This window comes from Propithecus coquereli, unplaced genomic scaffold (assembly GCF_000956105.1).
Source record: "Propithecus coquereli isolate 6110/MARCELLA unplaced genomic scaffold, Pcoq_1.0 Scaffold56, whole genome shotgun sequence".
NCBI classification, from domain to species: domain Eukaryota; kingdom Metazoa; phylum Chordata; class Mammalia; order Primates; family Indriidae; genus Propithecus; species Propithecus coquereli.
In genome coordinates, this window is record NW_012151507.1 from 920,813 (window position 1) to 945,222 (window position 24,410).

Consider the following 24,410-nt stretch of genomic DNA (forward strand, 5'->3'; position numbering starts at 1 on the left):
ATCTGTGTGATTCTGATACTTGGTCTGAGACCTACATTAAGAAATGAATTTCTGTGCATTTCTGAGAATATATGCTCACTGACAGTGGAAAAAAAATTTTTTTCTTTTTAAATTGTCACATTTTCCTTTAGATATAGCTGTTTCCTCAAGAGATTACAAAAATGTACTATGTAAGTTTTAATTTCTGGCCAAAGGGTTGATCTGTTTGGAAACTATTATATTAATGTTATCTCATAAGTAATGATTAAGTGTTTTAAGAAAAACTAGATTTTATAGCAGTTAAGATTTGGGAAGGATTATTTATAGTTAGGCTGGCTCTTAAAGTCTCAAAGCAAGTAGATTACAGGCTGGATGTTGAATAATGACTAGGACTTTCTGAGCTAAAGAAGAGGTTGAAGGGCATCTATTAAATACATTTTGGTCCCATTGAGGGTATCACCTTAAGTTTCTCCCTGACTCTCTTCCTCCCTCCCCCATCTCTTCTCTCCAACCTCTACCTCTCTCCTTCCTTCCCTAGTATGTTGTGTTTCCTCTCCCATTTGCACATTTTAAAATTAATGTTCATAGGATAAATTTCCTTTCTCATTTATGGAGAAAAGACAATAGGAATAGGATAAATGAGAGGACAGTCTTCCCCCTACAAAAAAATTAAGTGTACACCTGGGTAGAATCCAAATAGAAATCAGTCTCTTTTAAGAGACAGATCAATTTGGAGACTGATCACTTTGGAAATGACATTGAAGGATAAATTGAAAGGAAGCCCATTTTAGGAAAAATGAAACTGAACAAAAATTTAAGTTGTAATCATTGACTGTAATACTCATGGTAGAGAATTTGAAAAATACAGAATAATGTATTCACTATTAACATTTCAGTGTGTTTCCTACTCGGAGTTTTTTTTTTGCCAAAGTTGTCTTTATTGGATGTGGTAATATTTCTCATGGGCTATATAATTTGATTTAATTCCTTTTTTGAAATTTTTATTTTGATATAAAAGAAGTATAGCTGGAGTAACATGCTGTGAGGTAGAAACCAAAGGCCCCAAATTCTGATACCCTATCATCTGATGTCTCCTTAATGAGCCTGATCATGGCTCCAGTTACTGGTTAATCACTTAATATTCTTTGTGAATAAGCATTGAATTGGACTCCTCAGTTGCAGCATGGTATAGTAGGAAGAGCAATTGGGTTGGGGGATGGATGCTTCCCTGAGCTCTGAGCTCAATTACTATTCAGTTATTTCAGTGGAAGTATCTCTGTATATATTTATTTTTCTTATTTGTAAGACAGGGAGGTTGGTTAGTTCTTTTTAATGGTCCATTTCAGTTTTGCCTTTTCCAAAATGTCATATAAGTGGAATCATACATATGTAGCCTCTGAATCTGGCTTCTTTCACTTAACATAGTATGTTTCAGATGCGTATTCATCTGTATTGTGTATATTTTAGTTCAATTTTATTTCTCTCCCTCCTTCCCTCCCACAAAACGCTGGGAAGTACCAAATGTGTTTTTGTAAACACAGGAGGTATAGATTCTTGCTTTTGAGTTAGAGGGGTATAGATTTTGTAAACAGGAGGTATAGATTCTTGCTTTTGAGTTAAAGGGGTGGAAAACGTGGAGGACAGCAGCATTTGAGCTGGGTGCTCAAAGACAGCCGGAAACCTGTGCAAAACTGAATAGTATGAATTATTTATGAAGAGAGTAAACCTTTGCCTAGTTGTTGCTTGACTGCTGGCTATGAAGAGAGAAATAGAATTTTCTGGGAAATGAAGACCCTTCAATTCTTGAACTTAATATAAATCCAGCCTTGTCTTAGTCGAGCCTTCACTCTACCTGGTGCTGTCATTGGGTTCACATCTAATTTATTCCCTGTCACACATTCTTCATTGCATATTTCCAAATATTTTCTATTTCTATTTTGCCTCTTTTGTTTTCTAAGATTGACTACCAGTTGATTAGTGAGAAAATTGTAACTATCTGAGTCCCGCCGCCACCCTCCTTAGAACTTTATATTTTTTCTGTTTTTAACCCACCTTCTCCTTTTCATATACAAAGAAATATCTTTCTTCTTTTCTATTATTCTAGTCCTCTACTTCTCATAATTCTGTATCTTCTCATATCTTTCAGGTTCCTGCCCCATCTTTTAACCCACTATTGTTCTTACATCTTCAGTGTGTCCCTTCCTGTAGACTCTTTCAGTCTTTAAGTGTGCTCAGGTTTCATCAGCCCAAAACCTTTCCTTCCAGCATATCTATCCCTTTGAATTACCATTCTCTCATGCTTCTACCTCTGACTGACTTAAAGGAATGAGCCCCATTCACCACTTTGGCTTCATTACCATCTGCTTTTCCTTAGTTCCTTATAATCTGGATGTGTACCTAAAATTGCACTCTTTTATCATTGTTGCTGTTTTTCTTTTACTATTTTATGTAAAAGTAATAATTGTAAAAACCTGTACGTAAACATGTATGTAGTATTTAAGCACTCATGTATGTACCACTCCAGCCATGAACTAGAATGTTACCATTCCTCACAAGGTCACTGTAGGCCTGCCCTGATCAGATTCCATTCTTCTACCACAAAGAACAGTAGAATTTGCCATCCTGAATTTAGTGTGAATGGTTACATTGCTTTTCTTTCAAAAATTTTTTCCCATCTGTGTATTTATCCTGAAATAATAAATGGCTTGGATTTGCCTGTTTTCATGATGTAAATGGAATCATACTGTACTGTGTCTTTTGCTCAACATTGTTTTTGAGGTTCATCCATGTTAGTACATATATCTGTAATTCATTTTCACTGGCAATAATATCCCATTGTATGAATATGTCACAATTTTCATGTCCATTCTATTATTGATGGAACATTTGGGTTATGTCTAATATTACAAACAATACTGCTATAAATAAATTTTATACTTATCTCTTGATATATATGTGTGAAAAATTCTCCAGAGTATTTTCTTACAGTGTAATTGCTGAACTTTTTCTAATGTCCCACAAGCCAGTTTTCCAAAGCATTTGTATTGGTTTATACTGCATTTATACTGCTACCAACAACAGATGAGAATTTCACAGTCTTGCCAAAACTTGATATTAACCAACTTTGTAATGTTAGCCAACTTATTGGGTGTAAAGTGGTATCTCATTGCAATTTTAATTTGTATTTTCCTAGTTTCCAAGGAGATTGAGCATCTTTTCTTGTGTTTGTGGGACATCTGTGTTTCCTCCTTTGTGAAATTCCTATTCATTTCTTTTGCCTATTCTTTCTGTTGGGTTGACTTTTTCTTATTGATTCATAGGAGTTCTTTGTGTATTCTGAATACTAATCTTTCGTTATTTGTTCGGATTGTAAATATTTCTTTTTTTCATTCACTTTATGTAGCCCTTTGATGAGCAAAGCTTTTAATTTTAAAATAGTTAAATTTATACCTTTTCATTTTTTGAGTCTTGGTAAAGAAATCCTTCCCTTTCTCAAGATTATAGTGATACTGTCTTATGTTATCTTCTAAAAATGTTATAGTTTTGCATTTAACATTTAGGCCTTTAATCCTTCTGAAATTTTGTTTCCCCCCCCTTTTTTGGTATGGTAATTGGTGTCTAATTTTCTTTTTTTCCAAGTGGATACCCAGTTACTCATTTGTTGAAAACTCCATCCTTTCCTCACTCATCTGTCATGTTTCATTCTCACCTCTGTCATGTTTGTAGTGCCTGTGCATAGCTCTGTTTCTGGACTCTCTGCTCTGGTCTATTTGTTTATCAGACTCACTCTTATTAGGTTGTTAGATTCCTTAGGATAGTCTATATACGTGATCAGATTATCCGAGAGGATAGTTTTCTTTCTTTCTTCCAATTCAAGTGTTTTCTTGCCTTGTTTTGCTGGATAGGCCTTCCAGTATAATAGAAGTAGTGGTAGCTGCTACCCTTATCTTGTTCTTAATCTTAAAGAAAATGTTAGTCCCTAATCCTAGCATTTTGGGAGGCTGAGGTAGGAGGGATCACTTGAGGCCAGGAGTTTGAGACCAGCCTGGGCAATATAGCAAGGCCCCATATCTACAAAAAATTTCAAAAGTTAGCAAGGCTACTTGGGAGGCTGAAGCAGGGGCAGTGCTTGAGCCCATGAGTTGGAGGCTGCAATGAGCTGTGATGGTGCTACTGTGCTCGAGCCTGGTGCCTGAGAAACAGAATAAAACCCCGTCTCCAAAAAAAAAAGAAGAAGAAGAAAGAAAAGTACTCTTAACATATCACCATTGAAGTATTATGCTTATTTATTTTTTAATGCATACTCCTATGCCTAGTTGTTTTGTTTTTGAGACAGAGTCTCACTTTATTGCCTTGGATAGAGTGCAGTGGCATCACCATAGCTCACTGCTCCCTCAAACTCCTGACTCAACTGATCCACCTCCCGAGTAGATGGGAGTAGCTGGGACTACAGGCATGCGCCACCATGCCCGGCGAATTTTTCTGTTTTTTTTATAGAGACAGGGCGTCACTCTTGCTCAGGCTGGTCTCAAACTCCTGAGCTCAAGCTATCCTCTCACCTCAACCTCCCCGAGTGCTAAGATTACAGGCATTAGCCACATGCCCAGCCCTAAAATTTTTATCTTAAGTGGATGTTAAATTTATCTAAAGATTCTTACATACCCTTTGAGGTGACTATATGATTTTTTCCTTTAATGAATTTGGTGAATCTTATTAATTGATTTTTTTAAACCCCAAACCAACCTTGTATTTCTGGAATAAATCCATATTAGTCATAATATTTTATCTTACTTGATTAGGTTTGCTATTATTATTTAGGGATTTTTCCATATATGTCTATGAATGAAACTGGCTTGTATTTTTTTCCTTTCTCATACTTAGCTTTGTCAGGTTATGGAATTGAGGTTATGCTGTTCTCATAAAATGAGTTAGGAAGTGTTCCCTGGTTTTGTTGTTGTTCTCTGGAAGAATTTGTGAAAGATTGGCCAGGCGCGGTGGCTCACGCCTGTAATCCTAGCACTCTGGGAGGCCGAGGCGGGTGGATCGCTCAAGGTCAGGAGTTCGAGACCAGCCTGAGCAAGAGCGAGACCCCCATCTCTACTAAAAATAGAAAGAAATTATTTGGACAACTAAAAATCTATGTAGAAAAAAATTAGCCGGGCATGGTGGCACATGTCTATAGTCCCAGCTACTTGGGAGGCTGAAGCAGTAGGATTGCTCGAGCCCAGGAGTTTGAGGTTGCTGTGAGCTAGGCTGACGCCATGGCACTCTACTCCAGGCAATAGAGTGAGACTCTGTCTCAAAAAAAAAAAAAAAAAAAAAAATTGTGAAAGATTGTAATTATTTCTTCCTTGAATTTTTGGAAGCACCATTGGGAAAATTTGTTAGGACTTTGTATTCTTTTTTTAAAATTTCAATAGATTTAGGGTACAAGTGTTTTTTGTTACATGGATGAATTGTGTAATGCTGAAGTCATGGCTTTTAGTGTGCCCATCACCAGAATAGTGTACATTATACCTGATAGGTAGATTTTTATCCTTCACTCCACTCTTATCCCTTCTTAGTTTTCAATGTCCATTACACCATTTTATGACCATATATACCCCTCATTTAGCTCCCACTTATTAGTGAGAACATGTAGTATTTGTTTTTCCATTCCTGAGTTACTTCACTTATAATAATGGTCTTCAGTTCAAGTTGCTGGAAAAGATATTATTTCATTCCTTTTTATGGCTGAGTAGTACTCCATGGGGTGGGAGAGAGAGAGTGTGTGTGTGTGTGTATGTACACCATACTTTCTTTATCCACTCATTAGTTGATGGGCACTTAGGTTGATTCCATATTTTTGCCATTGTGAATTACACTGCAATAAACATCTGGGTGTAGATGTCTTTTTTTTAATAAATTGACTTCTTTCCCTTTGGGTAGATACCCAGTAGTGGGATTGCTGGATGGAATGGTAGGTCTACTTTAGCTCTCTGAGGAATCTCCTTACTGTTTTCCATAGAGGTTGTACTAGTTTACATTCCCACAAACAGTGAATAATAAACATTTCCTTTTCACTAAATCACATCAACATCTATTGTTTTTTGACTTTTTAATAATGGCCATTCTGACAGGGGTAAGGTGGTATCTCATTGTGGTTTTAATTTGCAGCTTCCCTGATGATTAGTAATGTTGAGCAAATTTCATGTTCTTTGGCCATTTATTTATCTTTTTTGGAAAAATCTATTCATATCTTTCATCTCCTTTTTGATGGGGTTATTTGTTACTTTTTCATGCTGATTTATTTGAGTTCTTTATAGATTCTGGATATTAGTCCTTTGTCAGATGTGTAGTTTGTGAATGTTTTCTCCCATGCTGTAGGTTGTCTGTTTGTTGATTTTTTTCCTTTGCTGTGCAGAAACTTTTTAGTTTAATTAATTCCCATCTATTTATTTTTGTTGTTGCTGTATTTGCTTTTGGGGATCTTAGTGAAAAATTCTTGTTCAGAAGAGTTTTACTACATTTTCTCCTAGAATTTTTATGGTTTCAGGTCTTACATTTGAGTCTTTAATTCATCTTAATTTTTGTATATAGTGAGAGATAGGGGTCACATTCTTCTGCGTGTGGCTGTCCAATTTTCCCAGCACCATTTATTGAATGGGGCACCCTTTCCCTGGTGTATGTTTTTGTCTGCCTTGTCAAAAATCAGCGGTTGTAGGTATTCTTTTTTGGAGAAGATTTTTTACCTGCTAATTCAATTTCCTTAAATGCTATGGGACTTTAGATTTTCTATTTCTTCTTGAATCAGTCTTCATAAGTTATATTTTCCAGAGAGTTATCCATTTCTAAATTTTAAGTATATTGACATGAAGTGGGTCGTAGTATCCTCTTAATTTTTTTATAAGCAGCATTTTTTAATTATGCCTTTTTTGTTACACTTAAGTTATTTACTTACTCCTTCTCTTATTTTCTTACTTTATTTTACCAGAAGTTTGTAAGGGCTATGATTCTTTGGAAAATCCGAGTTGGTGTTTCTGTTGTGTATGGGTTTTTTCTGTTTTGTTAATTATTGATCTTACCTTTATTATTACCTTTCCTCTATTTTCTTTGGATTAATTTCTTTCTCAGAGCTCTGATCCTTAATATCTCTTTACCATTTAACAGTATTAAACTGCCCTATCCTTGTAGCTTTCTTTCCCCTGGCTCTTGAAACACATTAGTCTGGAGGGTTTTTCCCTACTTTTCTAACTGCTCCTTCTATCTCTCTTTTGTCTTTACATTTCCTAATGTGGGTGCTCCCTTGTCTTCAACCTGCTTTTCTCAATATCCATTCTTAAGTGATATGCATTTTGCTCTCCTAATTTCAACTATCACTTTTCTGTGAGTTAGTAGGCAGAATCAAGGGACCCAGTCCTTGTAACCTGACTCTTCACTAACTAGCTGTGACATCTTGAACGATTCGCTTAAGATTCCTTGGAGCTTTGGATACAAGATCCTCATCTGTGATAAAGCTCAGTAATACTATTCCAGTGACAACCTTATACAACCTTTAGCTCTAGCCTCTGTTCTAAGTGCCTTCTAGACCACTTTTTTTTTTTTAGATGTTTTGTCAGGGTTTCTCAAACTGTATATCTTATATTAATCTTTTTACTTGATTCACCTGCCCCAATGTGTTAATTCCCCCTGTTCTTTATTTTGGTGCGTCTGTTCTCCCAGGCACTAAAACCAAATTTTATTTGCTTTTGGTTCCCACTATCCCTGTCTCCTCATACCCAATTCCAATTGGCGTAGGTGTGTGTATCCATTCCCCTCTCCTTCCTTTTTAGGCCAAGTTAAGTCTTTTATGTTTTACAAGAATAATTTTTGTGTAATGCCTACTAACTTCTACCCTTCATCTTCCGATGGAGCCTCAGTCACCTTATTAAAAGTTAGCTGTCTTTGCATCTTAAATCTCTTCTTTGAGTTTTTGTCTAAGAGTGTTCTTTTTACCTTATTGTCGTTGAATCCTGTTTTATATTCTTTTATAAGCTGGTTAGTCAGGTGGAACCACAAGAGGCAACACAAGAGAACCTCAGGAAAACAAAGTTTGTTGTACTCACGGATCCTAAGACAGGAGGCACATAGGGCCACATGGGGAAGATATCACAGTAGTCAGGAGGCAGAAGATAAGAGGGAGGAGAAGGTTTAGGCCACTCCCTTTATTGGGATTTCTGTGGGAAAGGCAAGGAACGGCAAGGTAAACAATTTAGGATTGGCTAGTTTGAGTAATTTTGGAGGGCTTTGGGCTATCAGGGTGGTCTCTAGTTGCCTGGTACCTGGCACTGGGATGATTAAGGCAGAAGAGTATTGCATCCAAAGTCTGATTGAGGAAGTATGGCTCTGGATTAGTTAGTTTCATGTCAAAGACATACTCCTGGGGGAGCCTTTGCCATCTCTAAGAATGGAGTAGGCCTGGAAGGGGCAGTCTCTCTCCAGCCAGAAAGGTTTTTTAAGATGTCAAAATATAAAAAATTTAAAAGCATTTACAGTACAAACACCATACCTTTATTACATGGGTAATGATTTCCTGTAACTAATGACAAAGTACACAATGTTAAAATAGTGAAACTTCTATGTGTGGTTTATGGGAGTGATTTTAAATTTAATTTATTTAAATTTTACTTTCATGCTAGTTTCAAATTACTTGACACATGCATGCACTCTTTTAATTTTGTTAATTGTATATGTCTAGGTAGTTCTATAGTTTCCTGTTTGTGGAAGACTTTAGGAAAAAATATAAAAAACAGTGTCCATGAGTTTTTAAGGAAGTGAAATATTTATACGTCTTTTGTAATTGTCTCAAGGAAACAAATAGCCCTTTTGGGTCATGGGATATACCAAATTATTCTCACTTAAGTGATGTATTTGCCAGAAATTAAGATATATAATGGCAGAAGTTAGCACTCTCTTAGAAATACTGCTTTAAGATTCTAACTTGTACTCTCCTAACTGGTCTGCTCTTGATGTGCGCACACATAGATGTAAGGATAGGGTGTTCAAATGGTAGGAAATAGAAATGTAGGACTATATCCACGGGCCCAAGGTGATTCTTACATGTTCCCACAGGAACATGTCTGTCATATTTTATTTAGTACAAAGTATTCTGGCTTTTTCTAAATAATAACTGGGTGTAGTAATTCAGAAATAATGTATTATATTCCTTAGAAAATATTTCTGGGTCTTAGGGTGGCATATCGTTCTATAAATTAATTGTATTCCAACATCAAATCCCAGCATAAGTGGTAAAAAAACACTGGAACAACATTTAAAAATATATAATTATAGCAGAGCCCTTGCTAATGAGATATATGCAGCAGTGTATACTTTGGGATTAAAGAAATTAGTGCAACTGTTTTGTTTTCCTTATGCTTTGTAAAGAGTTGCTTTTGCCATCAGATTGTTATTTGTTAAAGTGCTTAAGTTAATAATAAATCCTTCTTGTTCTTGGCAAAGTCACTAGTGAATTTCTTCTGTGTCGGAGCTAAATGTCGAGTAGGGCGAAAATTTAAGAAAGAGCCAAGACATCTCTTTGGAACTCTGTCTCTACCATTCTTTACGAGAGTGGTAGTGGTCTCTTTGGTAAAGCCACCTTAAGTTTCCTGACTGTTCCTACCACAGTTGCTCCAGTCACTGCATTCACATCTGAATTCTCTCACATTATCTTTTGATTGTAATTTATTATATTTATTACTATATTTCCTTAGTTTGAATCTCTTCTCCTCCTAGGAAGTTTACTTAGAAAAAGCCTGATACAAAATAGATGTCTTGTGAATGTTGGTAGTGTTTGAGTTTCTTTCTTTTAATAGTTACAATTAATTTTGCTTGCTTTCTAGGCACACAAACCAATGGTCTGGACTTTCAGAAGCAGCCTGTGCCTGTCGGAGGAGCAATCTCAACAGCCCAGGCCCAAGCTTTCCTTGGACATCTCCACCAGGTAAAATGTTCTGCTCAACCATAAGTGAGAGTAAAAGATGGAGGCATAAAATGCTAGGACCTGGGGAAGTTATTTCAGAATGTGAGACTTTTAAAATTATCTAAAGCCTAGTGTTAATCACATCTAATTGTACCATTCCGAATAGTTAGTATGGAATCCTGTAGTTCAGTTGACTACATAGCATTGACCACCACAGCTGGATGGAGGAAAGAATTCCTTGTTATAAATGGACTGTGTATAACAACTGAGTTACTGTTTTTATCAGCATAAGTCCGTGGTGGCTAACTGAACGTAGTTAATTATCAGAGTCATCCAAAATGATGTAGCTACCATTGCCTGAAACCTGCAGTGTTAAGACTCTGACCTCAAAGCTCATATCTCTCCTTTAAAATAGTTCCAGACCATTTTAATTTTTATCAATACTGAGCCTTTTGCTTGACTGTGAATCCCCCCTGGTTTGGGGTTTGAAAAGATCTGCTTCAACTTTATTACCCTTATATCACATGATTTTTTTTTTCCTGAGTCTAAAACACGCCATGGATTCTATTCATCCATGTTTTAGCTATAACGTAGAGAAGGAGAAAGGAAATACAAAAGCAGACATTGGCTACCCAGTAGTTTTGATATGTGGGAGTTAGTTGAAAATGGAAAACAAACAGTGAAAACAGTTGGAAAATGGATTATCAGAGTGTCTCAACCTCTTGGATTATGTTTACAGTTATGTATTAGAGCAACACTTTGCACATCTTGGTGGTCTCTACCTCAATTAAAACCTAGAACTAATTCAACATTTAAAATATGTTGGTAGTAGCAATGCTAGCAGTGGTGCATAATGGTAGTAGTAGTGGTGGTGGTGATTCAGTGAAAAATCCATGTGGACATTTAAACTTTCAGGTTACATATTAACCTATTAAGTGAATGGGAACTGAAATATAGATCTTACAGCTCAAGTCTTTTCATTAAAATGTGTTATCAGTGTACCTGAACTATAAAAGAAGCTCCTTTACTTGAAAACAGGTGAAATTCTAGGAAGGTATTCTATAGCCCTTTTATTTGTTCTCAAACCAAAGGGATATCTTGTAGACAGCAATTAGCATCTTCTGCTATGAGTGAGGCCTAGTTGACACTTTACTCAGGCATATAGCTTTGTTTATATCTTCGAAATAGAGAAACCTCTACATATACCTTCTAGATAAAATATTAAGATTAATATCTAAAATGAATTTAAGAATATATTTCAAATATATTCTAGAAAAACAAAAATGTTTTCTTGTTGATTTTCTTCTAAGAACATAGTCAAGCCTCCAACAAGGTTTCCAGTTTCCTAAGAGGAATAGGATTTTTGATGAAGTTTAGTCAGTTATGTGGCACCTTTATGTAAGCATCTTTATCTGGCTTAAATATGTAGTAGTCCAAAGTTATAAAAAAAATTCCTGGAGTTGCATAGATGATATGCAGTCTTCTCCCCATTACGTCCAAATTCCAAGATGATTGCAACTCTTGCACCAACTCCAAGGCTTCCAGATCTAGTCACTGATTACCAAAATCATAAATCCTTCAGTACCACCCAAACCAAAGAATTTCATTTGAAACCTTGACACCATTGAATTCCCTATGAAAGCACAACTCCCTGCGTAATTGTTTATCATCAGATTAGATACATAATTAACGTACAGTGTGACACTTATCTGCTGTCAAGGTTAGCACCCTGAACCTTTCCTTACCATAATTATAACATACATATACAAAATCAGTTATTTTAGATCTGTTACCACATTAACTGTAAGTTCCATGAAGATGGGAACCTTTTCTTGTTTGCCTGTATCCCCAGCATTTACCAAAGAGCCCCAGATATAAGTGTTCAGTAATTATTTGTGGAATAAATTAATAGATTAATGAATTGTAAAGTATATGGGAATACACAGGAAGAAATGATTAGCTCAACCTGTACAACTTAAGACATACAGAGGGTGATTTTTGAGCTGAGTCTTGAAAGATGTTGGAAACTAGCTAAATGGAGTGGTAAAGGGATACTCTCATTTTTTTATTTCTAACTTTCTACTCTGAAAACTTTGAAATCTACAAAAGAGTTACAATAGAATAGTGTTCATCTAAAAGCCCTTCGCCTAAGTCACCAGTTATTACTATTTTACTATATTTGCTTTATCTGTGTGTGTGTGTATGCATACCAAACTCTTGTTTTTCTAAATTATTTAAGAGTGGTGCATACCTTATAACTGCTTACTTCTAAATAGTTCAGCATGTTTTTCCTAAAAACAACATTCTTGTATAAAACTACAGTACCAACTTCACATTCTAGAAATTTAGCCTTGATACAGTATGATTTTGTAATATGTGATCCATACTTAAATATTTCCTGTCCATGATCTGATCCATACCTTGCATTTAGTTGTCATGTCTGCTTAGTTTTCTTTAATCCAGAACAATTTCTCAGCCTTTTTGTCTTTCATGATATTGATGTTTTTTAAGCATAGAGGCCAGTGATTTTATAGAATGCCTCCCAATTTGGATTGGATTGTTCCCTCATGATTGTATTCAAGTTATGTGTTTTTGAAAGGAATACAACAGAAGTGATATTAAGTCCCTCTCAGTGGATTATATCAGAAGGCATAGGATATTGCCTTGTCCCATTATTGTGATATTAAGTTTGACCATTTGATTAAGGTAGAGTTTATCAGATTTGTCCACTATAAAGGTATCTTTTTTCCTCCTTGTAATTAATAATCTGTGAGGCACTACTTTAAAGACTATGCAAATAACCCTGTTCCTCAACACGCTTTTATCCAGGAACATAATGATTTAAATAAAGTCACATAAAAACTTTATCTCCTTCAAATCTTTGTACCTGAAACTCTTTCCTCTGGCTCTTTGGCAGATGACTTTTTAGCTTTCAGGTCTTACCTCTTCAGATAGGCCTGTCCTGGTTACACCGTATCTAAAATGTGTTCTTCATTAATCTCTGAATTTTGTTTTTTGTTTGTTTTTAAGGGTTATCCACTGGCAGAATTATCCTATCCTCTCCTCTCCTCTCCTCTCCCCTCCTCTCCCCTCCCCATAGAGTCTCGCTCTGTTGCCCTGGCTAGAGTAGAGCAGTGTCATCATAGCTCACTGCCACCTCAGACTCCTGGGCTCAAGCCTCCTGAGTACCTGGGACCACAGGTGTGTGCCACCACACCTGGCTAATTTTTTCTAGTTCTAGTAGAGACGAAGTCTCACTCTTTCTTGCTCAGGCTGGTCTCTGAACTCCTGACCTCAAGCGATCCTCCTGCCTTAGCCTCCCAGAGTGCTAGGATTACAGGCGTGAGCTACCATGCCAAGCCCCAACACTTATATCTAAATGCAGGACATCTTGATGCTGTGTGATATATATCCAAAATGGAACTCCTTATCTTCTCTGTCCATGTTAATGACACTGCCGTTTTCTAGTCTCCCAGATTTGAACCCTAGACTAATTCATGACTCTTTTTTCATCTGTATCTAATCAGTTGCCAGGATCCTTATGTAGTACCTTGTAACACCTTTCATGTTTCCTACTTTTTTATTCCCACTGCCACCATTCTAGTTTAGGCTTCTGTTTATTCTAGCATAGTTTATGTCCTCTTTCTCCCTTCTGAGTCTTTCCTTGTTTTCAGGACATTGACCTTTTTGAAGAATACAAACCAGTTATTTTGTGGTGTTCTTCAATTTGAGTTTGATGTTCAGTCATTATTGGATTCAAGTTCTAACAACATAAGCAATGCTATTGTATATTCATCTCAGTGCATTATAGCAGAAGGCATACGTCTCATTCCTGGGCACTCTGTCTGTGGTCACTTCATCACTTGTCTGCCAGATTTCTCCACTATAAAGTTACTATTATGCCTTTATAATTAATAAGTATCTGTGGAAAGAGAGATGAGACTATGTAAATATCCTGTTATTAAATACTATGACAGACTTTCATGTGTGGTTTATACCAGCGGTCCCCAACCTTTTTGGCACTGGGGACCAGTTTCATGGAAGACAATTTTTCCACAGACAGCAAGGGATGATTTCGGGATGATTCAAGCGCATTGCATTTATTGTACAGTCAAACCTCTCTGCTAATGATAATCTGTGTTTGCAGCTGCTCCCAGCGCTAGCGTCACCACCTCAGCTCCACCTCAGATCATCAGGTGTTAGATTCTCATAAGGCGCGCACAACCGAGATCCCTCTTATGCGCAGTTTATGGTAGGGTTCAGGCTCCTGTGAGAATCTAATGCTGTGGCTGATCTGACAGGAGGTGGAGCTTATGCAGTAATGGGAGCAATGGGGAGAGGCTGTAAATACAGATGAAGCTTCGCTTGCTCACCTGTGGCTCACCTCCTGCTGTGCAGCCTGCTTCCTAACAGGCCACAGACCTATACCAGGCCTGGGAGTTGGGGACCAAGGTTTATATCAGGGGTCCCCAGCCTATAGCGAGTTGTATAATTATTTCATTATATATAGCAACAACAATAATAATAATAGAAATAAAGTGCACAGTAAATGTAATGCACTTGAATCATCCCGAAACCACCCCCACCCTCAGGCCCATGGAAAAATTGTCTTCCAAGAAAATGGTCCCTGGTGCCAAAAAGGTTGGGCATGGCTGGTTTATGTGACAGAGTCTTTATTTTAGCTAGGAGTTTTAAGTTACGACTATGAATGTTTTAAGGACTTGCCTGTAGGTATGTATATATGTAAGATTTCCACTCTAGTGTATAAATAGAAATTTTGAAATTAGAATAAGCAGATAGTTCTAGATTGTTTATAATGGTAAAAATAATGTATGTAGGTACCTTGTTCTTACCTGTGAACACAATGTGGAAGATGAATTAAATTTTTAGGATTTAAGCATCCTGTGAGTACAAACAGAATGTCATAAAAGGAACATCCCGTAAAAGTGTGGCATGCCTAATGATGCTCGTTTAGTATGGGAAAACATCTTCAGAAAAGATAACATCATTTTTCACTGGGGCCAGCAGGGGATGGGGATGGGTTTTAGAGGAACAGAGCTTGTCCGTAAAGTTTAACCCCCTAAGCAGACTTCTTTGTATTCCCAGTTCTAGCTCAGTGACATACACTTAGTAGAAACTCTTGAAATATTTGTTGGTGACAACCTCTAGTGATGAATGTCAACTGTATTAGACTAGAACTTCCCCTGATTACTTTACTTATAGGTCCAGCTCGCTGGAACAAGTTTACAGGCCGCTGCTCAGTCTTTAAATGTACAGGTAAGTTGGGACATGGGATTATGGGTCAATTTTCTCTTTATTTTTCCATATTTTTCTGTTGTCTATGATGAGCATATAGTTTTGTAATAGGAAGTACTTAAAAGTACTACCTTTTTGAAATTACTGAATCTCATAAAGATCCAAATAATAATTATTGCCATGAACCAAAGGTGGACAGGAAAAGCCTACTTTCAAAGTTTTATATGTAAGTTCAGTAAACATGTTTCTAAGTTATGTAAGCTAAAACTCATACCTAACTAAACACAAAGACTAATCTCTTGAATTCCTTTTGTTTCCAAAGGTCTTTTTATTTTATCATTTTTCATGTCTTAGAGAGGCATTATAGTACAGAGGAAAGAACACTGCACTGAGAGACACAAGGGTCTTGGGTTTGAATTCCGATTCTGCCTCTGAGTAGCTGTGTGACCTTTCCCAAGTCACTTAACCTCCTGGGGCTCAGTTTTTCTTCCCTGCATTTAAGTGGGGACATTTATAAGATTGCTAGGGTTCCTCTCTGCTCTAAAATGTTATACTTCTAAGAGTTGTAATTAAACCTGTTTATAGACATTGGTGAGTAGATAGTCAAAATTTTATAACAAAACTTAGATCTGGCAACTTTGCTTCTATGAACCACATGGCAAAGCGTGCAGAGTTCAAATATTAGGTGTCACTCCATAGCATTTAAGTCAACCTGCTACTGCCTTTCATTATAGTGTTCAGGTAACTAACAGTCAAGAGGGAAAAACAGTATTCTGGAAGATTGATTTCAGTCTTGCTAATGACTAAAGACCTTGGGTTGAGCATTCTATGAAACTCAGTGGAATACGGACCTAGTAACACATAGGAACAAGGAGAGAAAAGAAAAGGAGATAATATGACCTTCCTTTCTGAGGGAGAGGAGGCAGAAAATTGCCTTGGTTGCCATGGTAAACTTTCATCCTTTAGAGAGATGTTGGCAAACAGGCTGTATCTCCAGTGCAGAATGTTTACAGTCCTGCGCTGTAATTATCTCTCAATGACTGGCAGAATTAATCAGAGCTTTTATGTTAATTAGCCTTGCTGCAGTCCCCAAAACAGGTGGTGGGAAATATGCAAATCTATGCAGAATTTTAATGCTCTACATAACCAGTTTTGATTACCATAAAATTTTCTCTTCGGGCCCCTTTTACGAGTGTGTTCGCTTTCTTTCTTGACTGCAGCATTTTCCCTCTAAGCTTGTACGTTACTGATGGGAGATGCTAGATTTACCGTTCTTTAAAATATTAGGTGAAAAGTTCTGTGGGACAAGTAATCATCTTAAAGATGGTGTATGAAGATTGAGACTGACACCGGGTATATGTCACAATGTTGATATGGGGGCTCTAATACAGAGATGGATTGAAAATGTATTCTTCCCTTTACTCCTTATTTGGGGTTGTGAAAAATCCTGTTGCTATGTGCAGGGCTGACTAATATTTTTCTTTTTAAACATTATAATTGCAGCTTTGCTGGCATTGAAATAAAAAGTCTAAAAAGTTAGTATGTAAAACTAACATGATTCAAAGATTTATAAGAAAGGAAAAGAGGGAAACCAGAAAACTTAGGACAGAAAAAGTCTTATGTATTAAATGATTCTTCAATTATGAGATTATAAGTACAATTCTGTTAATCAACTATTTGAAATCTTTTACTTCTACCCCACCCACCTCAGTCTAAATCTAATGAAGAATCGGGGGATTCCCAGCAGCCAAGTCAGCCTTCCCAGCAGCCTTCAGTGCAGGCAGCCATTCCCCAGACCCAGCTCATGCTGGCTGGAGGACAGATAACCGGGGTAAGTTTTCACTGAGAGAATTGTAATAAACTTTCTCTATGTCAAAACTGCCATTGGCCAATATCTGACTGGAACTGTTCACCACAGCTGGCAGTAACATGGCTATGCCTGGCACTATTGTGTCTTCAAGGAACTTTCTATACTGTAGGCAGCTCTGAAAAAGGAATTATCTTTGTCATAAGTTCTCTGGATATCTTTTGTTACAATTGGAGATGCTCTGGATAAACTAAGTACTTTTTAACATCCGTGTTTCAGGTGTTGCTTCATTGTGCAATAGAATCACTATTGTATAGTTGAGACCATTACATTGATGAAATAAATGGCAGTTGTTAGTTTGGCATTATGACATCACTGCAAGGTCAAAGTTAAAGAATGGATTAGTACTTACAAAGAAAAACATTTTCTTTAAGTTACTACTGTGTAATGTTCTCAAATAAAACATGTCTCATGTCCTGACTCTGTAGCTTACCCTATGGGCTAATTACTTCATTTCCCTGTACCTCAGTTTTCCTTCTGTTAAATGGAGATACTAATAATACCTATCTCACAGTACTGTTTTAAAGATTAGAAATAATATATGTAAAGCTCAAAGAATAGTGCTTGGCATGTGGCATTCGATAAATGTCATTTATTTTTACACTTGATCTTAGCCAAAAGGCGAGAAGCAATAAATGTCATTTATTTTTATTGTTTATGAATTGGTCTATGCAAATATATTAAGCTTTTAACTTTTCAGCTGCCTTTCCTCTTAGGCACCATTTAGATTATTTTTCCAATGTTGAAAATTGTGTTTTAGGTTATCTTGGGGGGTGGTTAGGGGAATTATGAGGAAGAATTTTCAATTCACATCACATCAACCCCCAGAATTTTCTGTCTTCTTCATTTCCATTAAGTGTGTTTTGGCAGGGGAAGGCCCCTTTAAGAACTGTTGGAAAATTGGTTACAAAAATGCCATCAGTAGAGATTAATATATGTATATATATTATAAAAATATAAATATATATACTATATATACATACATATCTCTTTATGGGTATTGAGTTTTTGATTGATTTCAAGTCTTACGTTTCTACTGCGCAAGTTGTGTTGGACCCTTTTAGAAGGAGGGTTGTACCGCTAAGAGACCGTGTATGCACTTCGGCATAGTACGTGGTTGCTTCTCAGCTGATCAGAACATACCACCGAAAGGAAAGTAGAGCACCCTTACTACTTCGATTTAGGCGTGTTTCAAATAAGTTGCCTTATGAAAGCAAAGTTTAAATCTGCTCTAAATACATTTCCTATTTTAATATTTGGGTCTTGTTTTTGGTGACTGGAGTCTGCAATAGGAAGGGTCACTTGGGATTCCAGGTTGCTTTGGCTGGAGCTTCTATTAAACCGGGGCATTAGGATTCATTTGCATATAAAGAGAGCGGCTGTCACCACCTGTTTCATAGAGATAATGTGTTGGAAAGGGGGTGTAAAGTTGCAGAGACTCAATGCTTTCAATAACAGAAAAGATTATGTTGGGGAGGGGCCTGTAGGGAGAGTTGGAAAAGAAGCAAATGGAGCTCATATTCTTTAGTCATATCTTAGGACATAATGGAAATGATGGAATATGGCAGGGATTCGTGCTAATGGGAAGCAGCTGGGCCTTATCAGTTCTTCCCTCCTTCATATCCAGCATCCTTGTTCTTCATTCATCTGACTAATCACTTGCTGTTTTGCTGGGTGTAAATTTCTTTTCATATCCTGTCAGCATTGATTCTTTTTTTTCTTGCTTACTAGTTAATTACTTTTTTGCCTGAACCCTAGGGCCCTGGACAAGCTTGAATGATTGTTTAAATCCAGAGCAAGGACTGCCATTTTAATTTAAATGTTCTGCTAGTAGTGCTAATTTCGCTGATGAACATCTTAGCCGCATGCTAACCACATGAAGTAGGGTAGCTAGGGACTAATACCACTTGAGTTACCTGTTTCAAAGCAGTTAGCTTGAATTAGGGGCCCTTCTCCTTCAGCCCTTTCCCATTATGTGTTCTGATTTTGTTTAGCTGACTTTGACGCCAGCCCAGCAGCAGCTGTTACTCCAGCAGGCACAGGCACAGGCACAGCTGCTGGCTGCTGCGGTGCAGCAACATTCCGCCAGCCAGCAGCACAGCGCTGCCGGGGCCACCATCTCAGCCTCCGCCGCCACGCCCATGACGCAGATCCCCCTGTCTCAGCCCATACAGATCGCACAGGTGAGTGAGCAGTAGCTGGAGCAGCAAGTGAGGAATCGACTGGCAGAGTTTATTTAACACTAAATTAACTTTCCAATTGTTAATACGGGCCCTGAAAGGCCGGAGGAGCTGTAAATCAGCGGGGTAAGTGGTACCCTTCCTTACCACTAAATGAGAAATAATGCATGTGTTTGCTTATTGGAGTTGATATTGTAAACACATAGCTGATTATTTGAATAACTGACTGTTTATATTAAGTGACAATTCTTGAATAATTAGCTGGCATATTTCAGAAGCAGGGGATTACTGTATTTATTTTAATTAGCTAATTATAGCAGGCATGGGTTCTTTCATGTGCTCTGCTGTGAATATTGCCACCCATGTGTGAGAAAGACAGCAAGTCATCTCTTTGCTACAGAGTGATTAGCATTATGCAGAACTGTATTAGAGTGTTGTTTGGTTTTGATTTTCACATTTTAGGGCAAAGTATCCAGAGATAATAAAAGTTTATTTGAGAGGCATAGACATTAGAGTGCCGAGGAGGAAAATAAATGAAATCGTTTATCTTAAGAAGAGGAAAAAGGTATAAGAAGTTATATCAGTAATCTACATGAAGAGTTACTGTGAGTCTAGTACTAGACAACTATCTTTATCCCCCTGGAAAAGACTCAAAAATGGACTTAAATTGTAGCAAGAGTTTGACTAGCCATTAAAGAAGAACTAATTAAATGTCAGACTAATTTTATTACTGTTATATACAGTCTTTATCAAGATAATGATTTGATTTTGACCATGTTCTTCATCACCAAACAAATACTTTTAGTGCCTAAGTTTTGAGACCCTGTGTTGACATTAGTCTGAATAAGATAATATACATGAAAGCACTTTGAAAATTATAAAACACTAAGTCAATATAAGGTGCTGCTGTTATGGAGCAGATTTTTATATGGATAGCTATTTTTTCTTTTTAGAAAAATTGAACACTGATTTCTCAGTTGTTAGATAAGCTGGTCTCAAATTCATTAATCATTATAGGGCTTTTAATTTATTGATGAAAATTCAGACATAGCACTCTCAATTGTTACTAAACGAGAAAAATCAAATATTTTAAACTCTTTTCTCACTTGATTTTTTTTTTTTTTTGAGACAGAGTCTCACTCTGTTGCCCTGGCTAGAGTGAGTGCCGTGGCGTTAGCCTAGCTCACGGCAACCTCAAACTCTTGGGCTCAAGGGGTCCCCCTGCCTCAGCCTCCCGAGTAGCTGGGACTACAGGCATGCGCCACCATGCCCAGCTAATTTTTTCTATATAATTTTAGTTGTCCAGATAATTTCTTTCCATTTTTTTTTTTTTAGTAGAGATGGGGTCTCGCTCTTGCTCAGGCCGGTCTCGAACTCCTGAGCTCAGATAATCTGCCCGCCTCTGCCTCCCAGAGTGCTAGGATCACAGGCGTGAGCCACTGCGCCCAGCCTCTCACTTGATTTTTAAAACCCATATTGGTTCATATATGCTAAAAAACAGAACTATAACCATTTGTTCTGAGGGAATTTTAAATAACTATTGAAATTAGGCTTAGCATAAATCATGACACAATATGTGTCATTGCACAAAAATAGTGAGTTCTTGCAGTGGCTCCAGGTTTCTTCACATGCTTTGTGAAACACACCCAGAGCACACCCTTTTTGGCAATTTGAAAGAATGCTAAGTATATATTCTTCTTTATTTGGAAGTGACAGAAGTCATTAGCTGGAAGCCTTATGATTAAGTGACCTTTATTTTATAATCTCCAATGCAGTCCGTATTTTAATTCTGATTTTTCAGGATCTTCAACAGCTGCAACAGCTTCAACAGCAGAATCTCAACCTGCAACAGTTCGTGTTGGTGCATCCAACTACCAACCTGCAGCCAGCACAGTTTATCATCTCACAGACGCCCCAGGGCCAACAGGGTAAGCTCCTCCTTAGAGCTTATGAGCTGTGCACGAAGGCTGTCCACATAATGTCGACATGCACATTGACTGCTGTCATTTTGACTCTGAAACTGTCCATTAGAACAATATTTTTATTACATTTTATCTGATTTTAAACTGTCAATAGTAATGTTAAGAAAAAAAAATTTTTTGTCATGTATACCAACCGCATTATTGAAGGTTGCCCTGAACTGCCATTCATGTTTTTAATCACTAAGGAGGAGCCAAAAGTTTGGCTAAAAGTCTAAGTGAAATTATTCAACATCCTGAGCATAAATTCGATAAATCACTTCTAGTGTTTTGACGGTTTTTCACAGGAATGTATTTGAAGAATATGGACTGAGTGTTAAGCGTATGCTTCTAACAATTGTTCATTATCTTTTAAAGTTTGAGAAAGAGCGTATTATGTTAGAAACTCTATAAATTTTGTGAGTTATAAAAAACATTTTTCAGGTCTTTGAGTAATAAATATTATATAATTTCAGTATCAAACAATAAAATTCAGTCATGTTTGTAAGATTGGTTAATGTGATCAGTGCAGAGTATAGAATATCAAGACCTCAACACAAGGAATACTAGTGCATCTCTACCAATTCTTCATTATTTCTGGGGTAGTTGTTTTTGCCTTTTTTCTTCTTGATCATTCATTCCAAAATCTTTTGTCATGTAAATACTTACTCTAGCATATATTTAAGATTAAAAGATGAGTAAGTCAGTTTTTACTTTCAGAGGGCTTACAATCTAGTGACAGGAAAACAGACCTATTACAAGTGCTAGACTTGATACGCACAGAACACTGTGGGAGCCGAGCAGAGACCCCTTGTACCTTTGTGATCACAGTGAATTTGGGAGAATGCATTCATAGGCTTATAAAGGAGAGAATGTCAGTTGTAGAAAATGAATAGCATTTGAAAAGCTCAGAAACACGGAAGAAAAATCAATAAGCTGTGTTTGAGAACTATAAGTAATGCCTTAGTCACTGCAGCTTAAGTCGTATGTGTGGGTAATAGTGAATTTTGAGGCCAGAAAGATTAACAGAGACCAGATCGGTAAACAACCTCACATTAAGTTTCCAGAAGTTTGGCCTTAAATCCTATAGCTTAGTGGTTCCCAGGGTTTGATTATTTGTCACTTGGGAAATTAGGAAAGTAGTTTCCTGAGCCTCACCCCAAAATTTTAACGAGCACTTTAGAGATTCTAGTGTGAATAGCCCAATACCTTCCAATAAGTCTTCTGTCGGCTATGTGAAATCACAGAAGGTTTAAGCAGAAAAGTGACATTTCCAGGTTTGTTTTAAGAAAGCTCATGCTGAAACTTGGGGAGGAAAAATTAGAATGAATAAGAATAGAGAGAGTAATACTGGTTAGAAGAATATTGCAACAGTCCTGTTGAGGATTGGTAAGGGCTGAACTATGATTGTGGGGATAGAAAAGAGAAGATGATTTGGTAAATAAATAGGTGGATGGACAGGATCTAGTGGCCTGTTGCATTTGATTAATGATAGGAAGAGATATCTAGGTAATTCCTGGGTTTTTAGGCAATTATGAAGGTTGATGGAATCATAGAAAAAATGTGTACATAGTATTAAAAGAGCTGTGGAAAAACCAGCCCTTTAGGTATAGGAGGAATAAGATGAAGATACTGGCTGGGTTGCAGTGGCTCACATCTGTAATCCCAGCACTTTGGAAGGTTGAGGCAGGAGTATTCCTTGAGGCCAGGAGTTTGAGACCAGCCTGGGCAACACAGCAAGACCCCATCTCTACAAAAAATTTAAAAATTAGCGAAGCGTGGTAGCACACACCTGTAGTCCCAGCTACTAGAGAGGCTGAGCCCAGGAGTTCGAGGTTGCAGTGAGCTATGATGGCACCACTGCACTCCAGCCTGGGTGACAAAGCAAGACCCTGTCTTTAAAAAAAAAAAAAAAAAAGGAGGAGGAGGAGAAGATACTGTGATTTCTGATGTAAAAAATTAGTGGAGAATGGTAATCACAACAGAAGAGAATTCCAAGAGGGAAGGAGAAAGTTACCTAGATCAGAGAGACTTAAGGTCAAGACTGAACTGTATATATTAGATTTGGTTATCTTCAGGTTGATAGAGGGTGCAAAAAAAAAAATGGATTTGGTAATTATTAAAGCCTTATGATTGAGTGAGATTGCCTTCATTTACTTGCGTCAAAGACAAGGGCATTGTCTTTCCTTTTTCAAATCTGGGACCTCATTTTATTTAAAAGAGTGAAGCCCAAAATAATTGGAATACCTAATAATTATTCATTCTGGTCTTTTGATAGTTGCAAAGGTTTTTATATGTTCTTAAAGCCTCCCAATACCCATGGACCTTTATAAAATTGGTAAAGTAGCACAAAGTGTATATTGATTGGCTTTAGAGCCAATGACCTTGGACAATTTACCTAACCTTTCTGAGTTTCGTATCTTTCTCTTCTCACCTTCCCCTTCACTTACATGAGTGAATTACATAAAATGTTTTATTAACATCAAGAAGATCATTCATTGTAATGTATTAGTTAAGAGCAAACTCCTCTCTGAATTTTGGCTCTGCCACTTTTTGTTTGTGTCCTTCGGAAAGTTAACTTTCTGTGCCTCGGTTTCCTTGTCTGTTATATGAGGATACTTTTGGTATTTACCTCAAAGGGTTGTAAAGGTTTATTGAGTAAATACATGTAAAAGGTGCCTCATACATAGTAACCTCTCTGTATCTTTTCTGCAGTTATCATTATGACTGATATCATGATATCAGTATTATCATGAGTCAAGAAATGATAGATGAAGTAACACAGAGAATGAAAATAGTTTGTACCTTTAGTTAAAAAAAAAAAAAAAAAAAGCTTGAAAGTAATCTAGAATCAGTTTGTACCACTGCTGCTGAGTTGTAATCAATCAGTTAGTATATGACCTAGATTTTATTTTCTAAGATGATTCAATGTAAAGGATGTGAAAAGTAGAAACACTCACATTTATATAAACATTTCCAGGAGTGGAATTCATTGCAATTAATATTAATAGCATCAGAGAAGCTGACAAAATCTAAATTAGCTGTTCTTTTAACTAATGATGGAGGACAAAGATTTGATCTGTTGAAATTATAATAATAAATGTTTCCAGCATGAGATTAGCCTTCAATTTTGATTGCTTGAGTTCTGTTTTCTCTTGTTTTTCATTTATTAATCTAAAACTTTTGAAGTATTATTTATATTTTTGACAGTATTGCTAGGATCATATAACTCT

At 36.9% G+C, this 24,410-nt stretch overlaps 1 protein-coding gene across 4 annotated transcripts in view; it reads left to right on the top strand.

The window, feature by feature from the left end:
* Nucleotides 1-24,410, top strand: part of POU2F1 (POU class 2 homeobox 1) — a 161,147-nt gene that overhangs the window by 105,183 nt on the left and 31,554 nt on the right. For 3 of the 4 annotated variants that reach the window (XM_012657774.1, XM_012657775.1, XM_012657773.1), the window contains 5 exons: nucleotides 9,837-9,937; nucleotides 15,140-15,193; nucleotides 16,884-17,003; nucleotides 19,034-19,222; nucleotides 21,021-21,147. In XM_012657774.1, the coding sequence (XP_012513228.1) occupies nucleotides 9,837-9,937; nucleotides 15,140-15,193; nucleotides 16,884-17,003; nucleotides 19,034-19,222; nucleotides 21,021-21,147 (591 nt within the window). The remainder of the gene's footprint in view (nucleotides 1-9,836; nucleotides 9,938-15,139; nucleotides 15,194-16,883; nucleotides 17,004-19,033; nucleotides 19,223-21,020; nucleotides 21,148-24,410) is intronic. The other variant, XM_012657776.1, reaches the window with a different exon arrangement.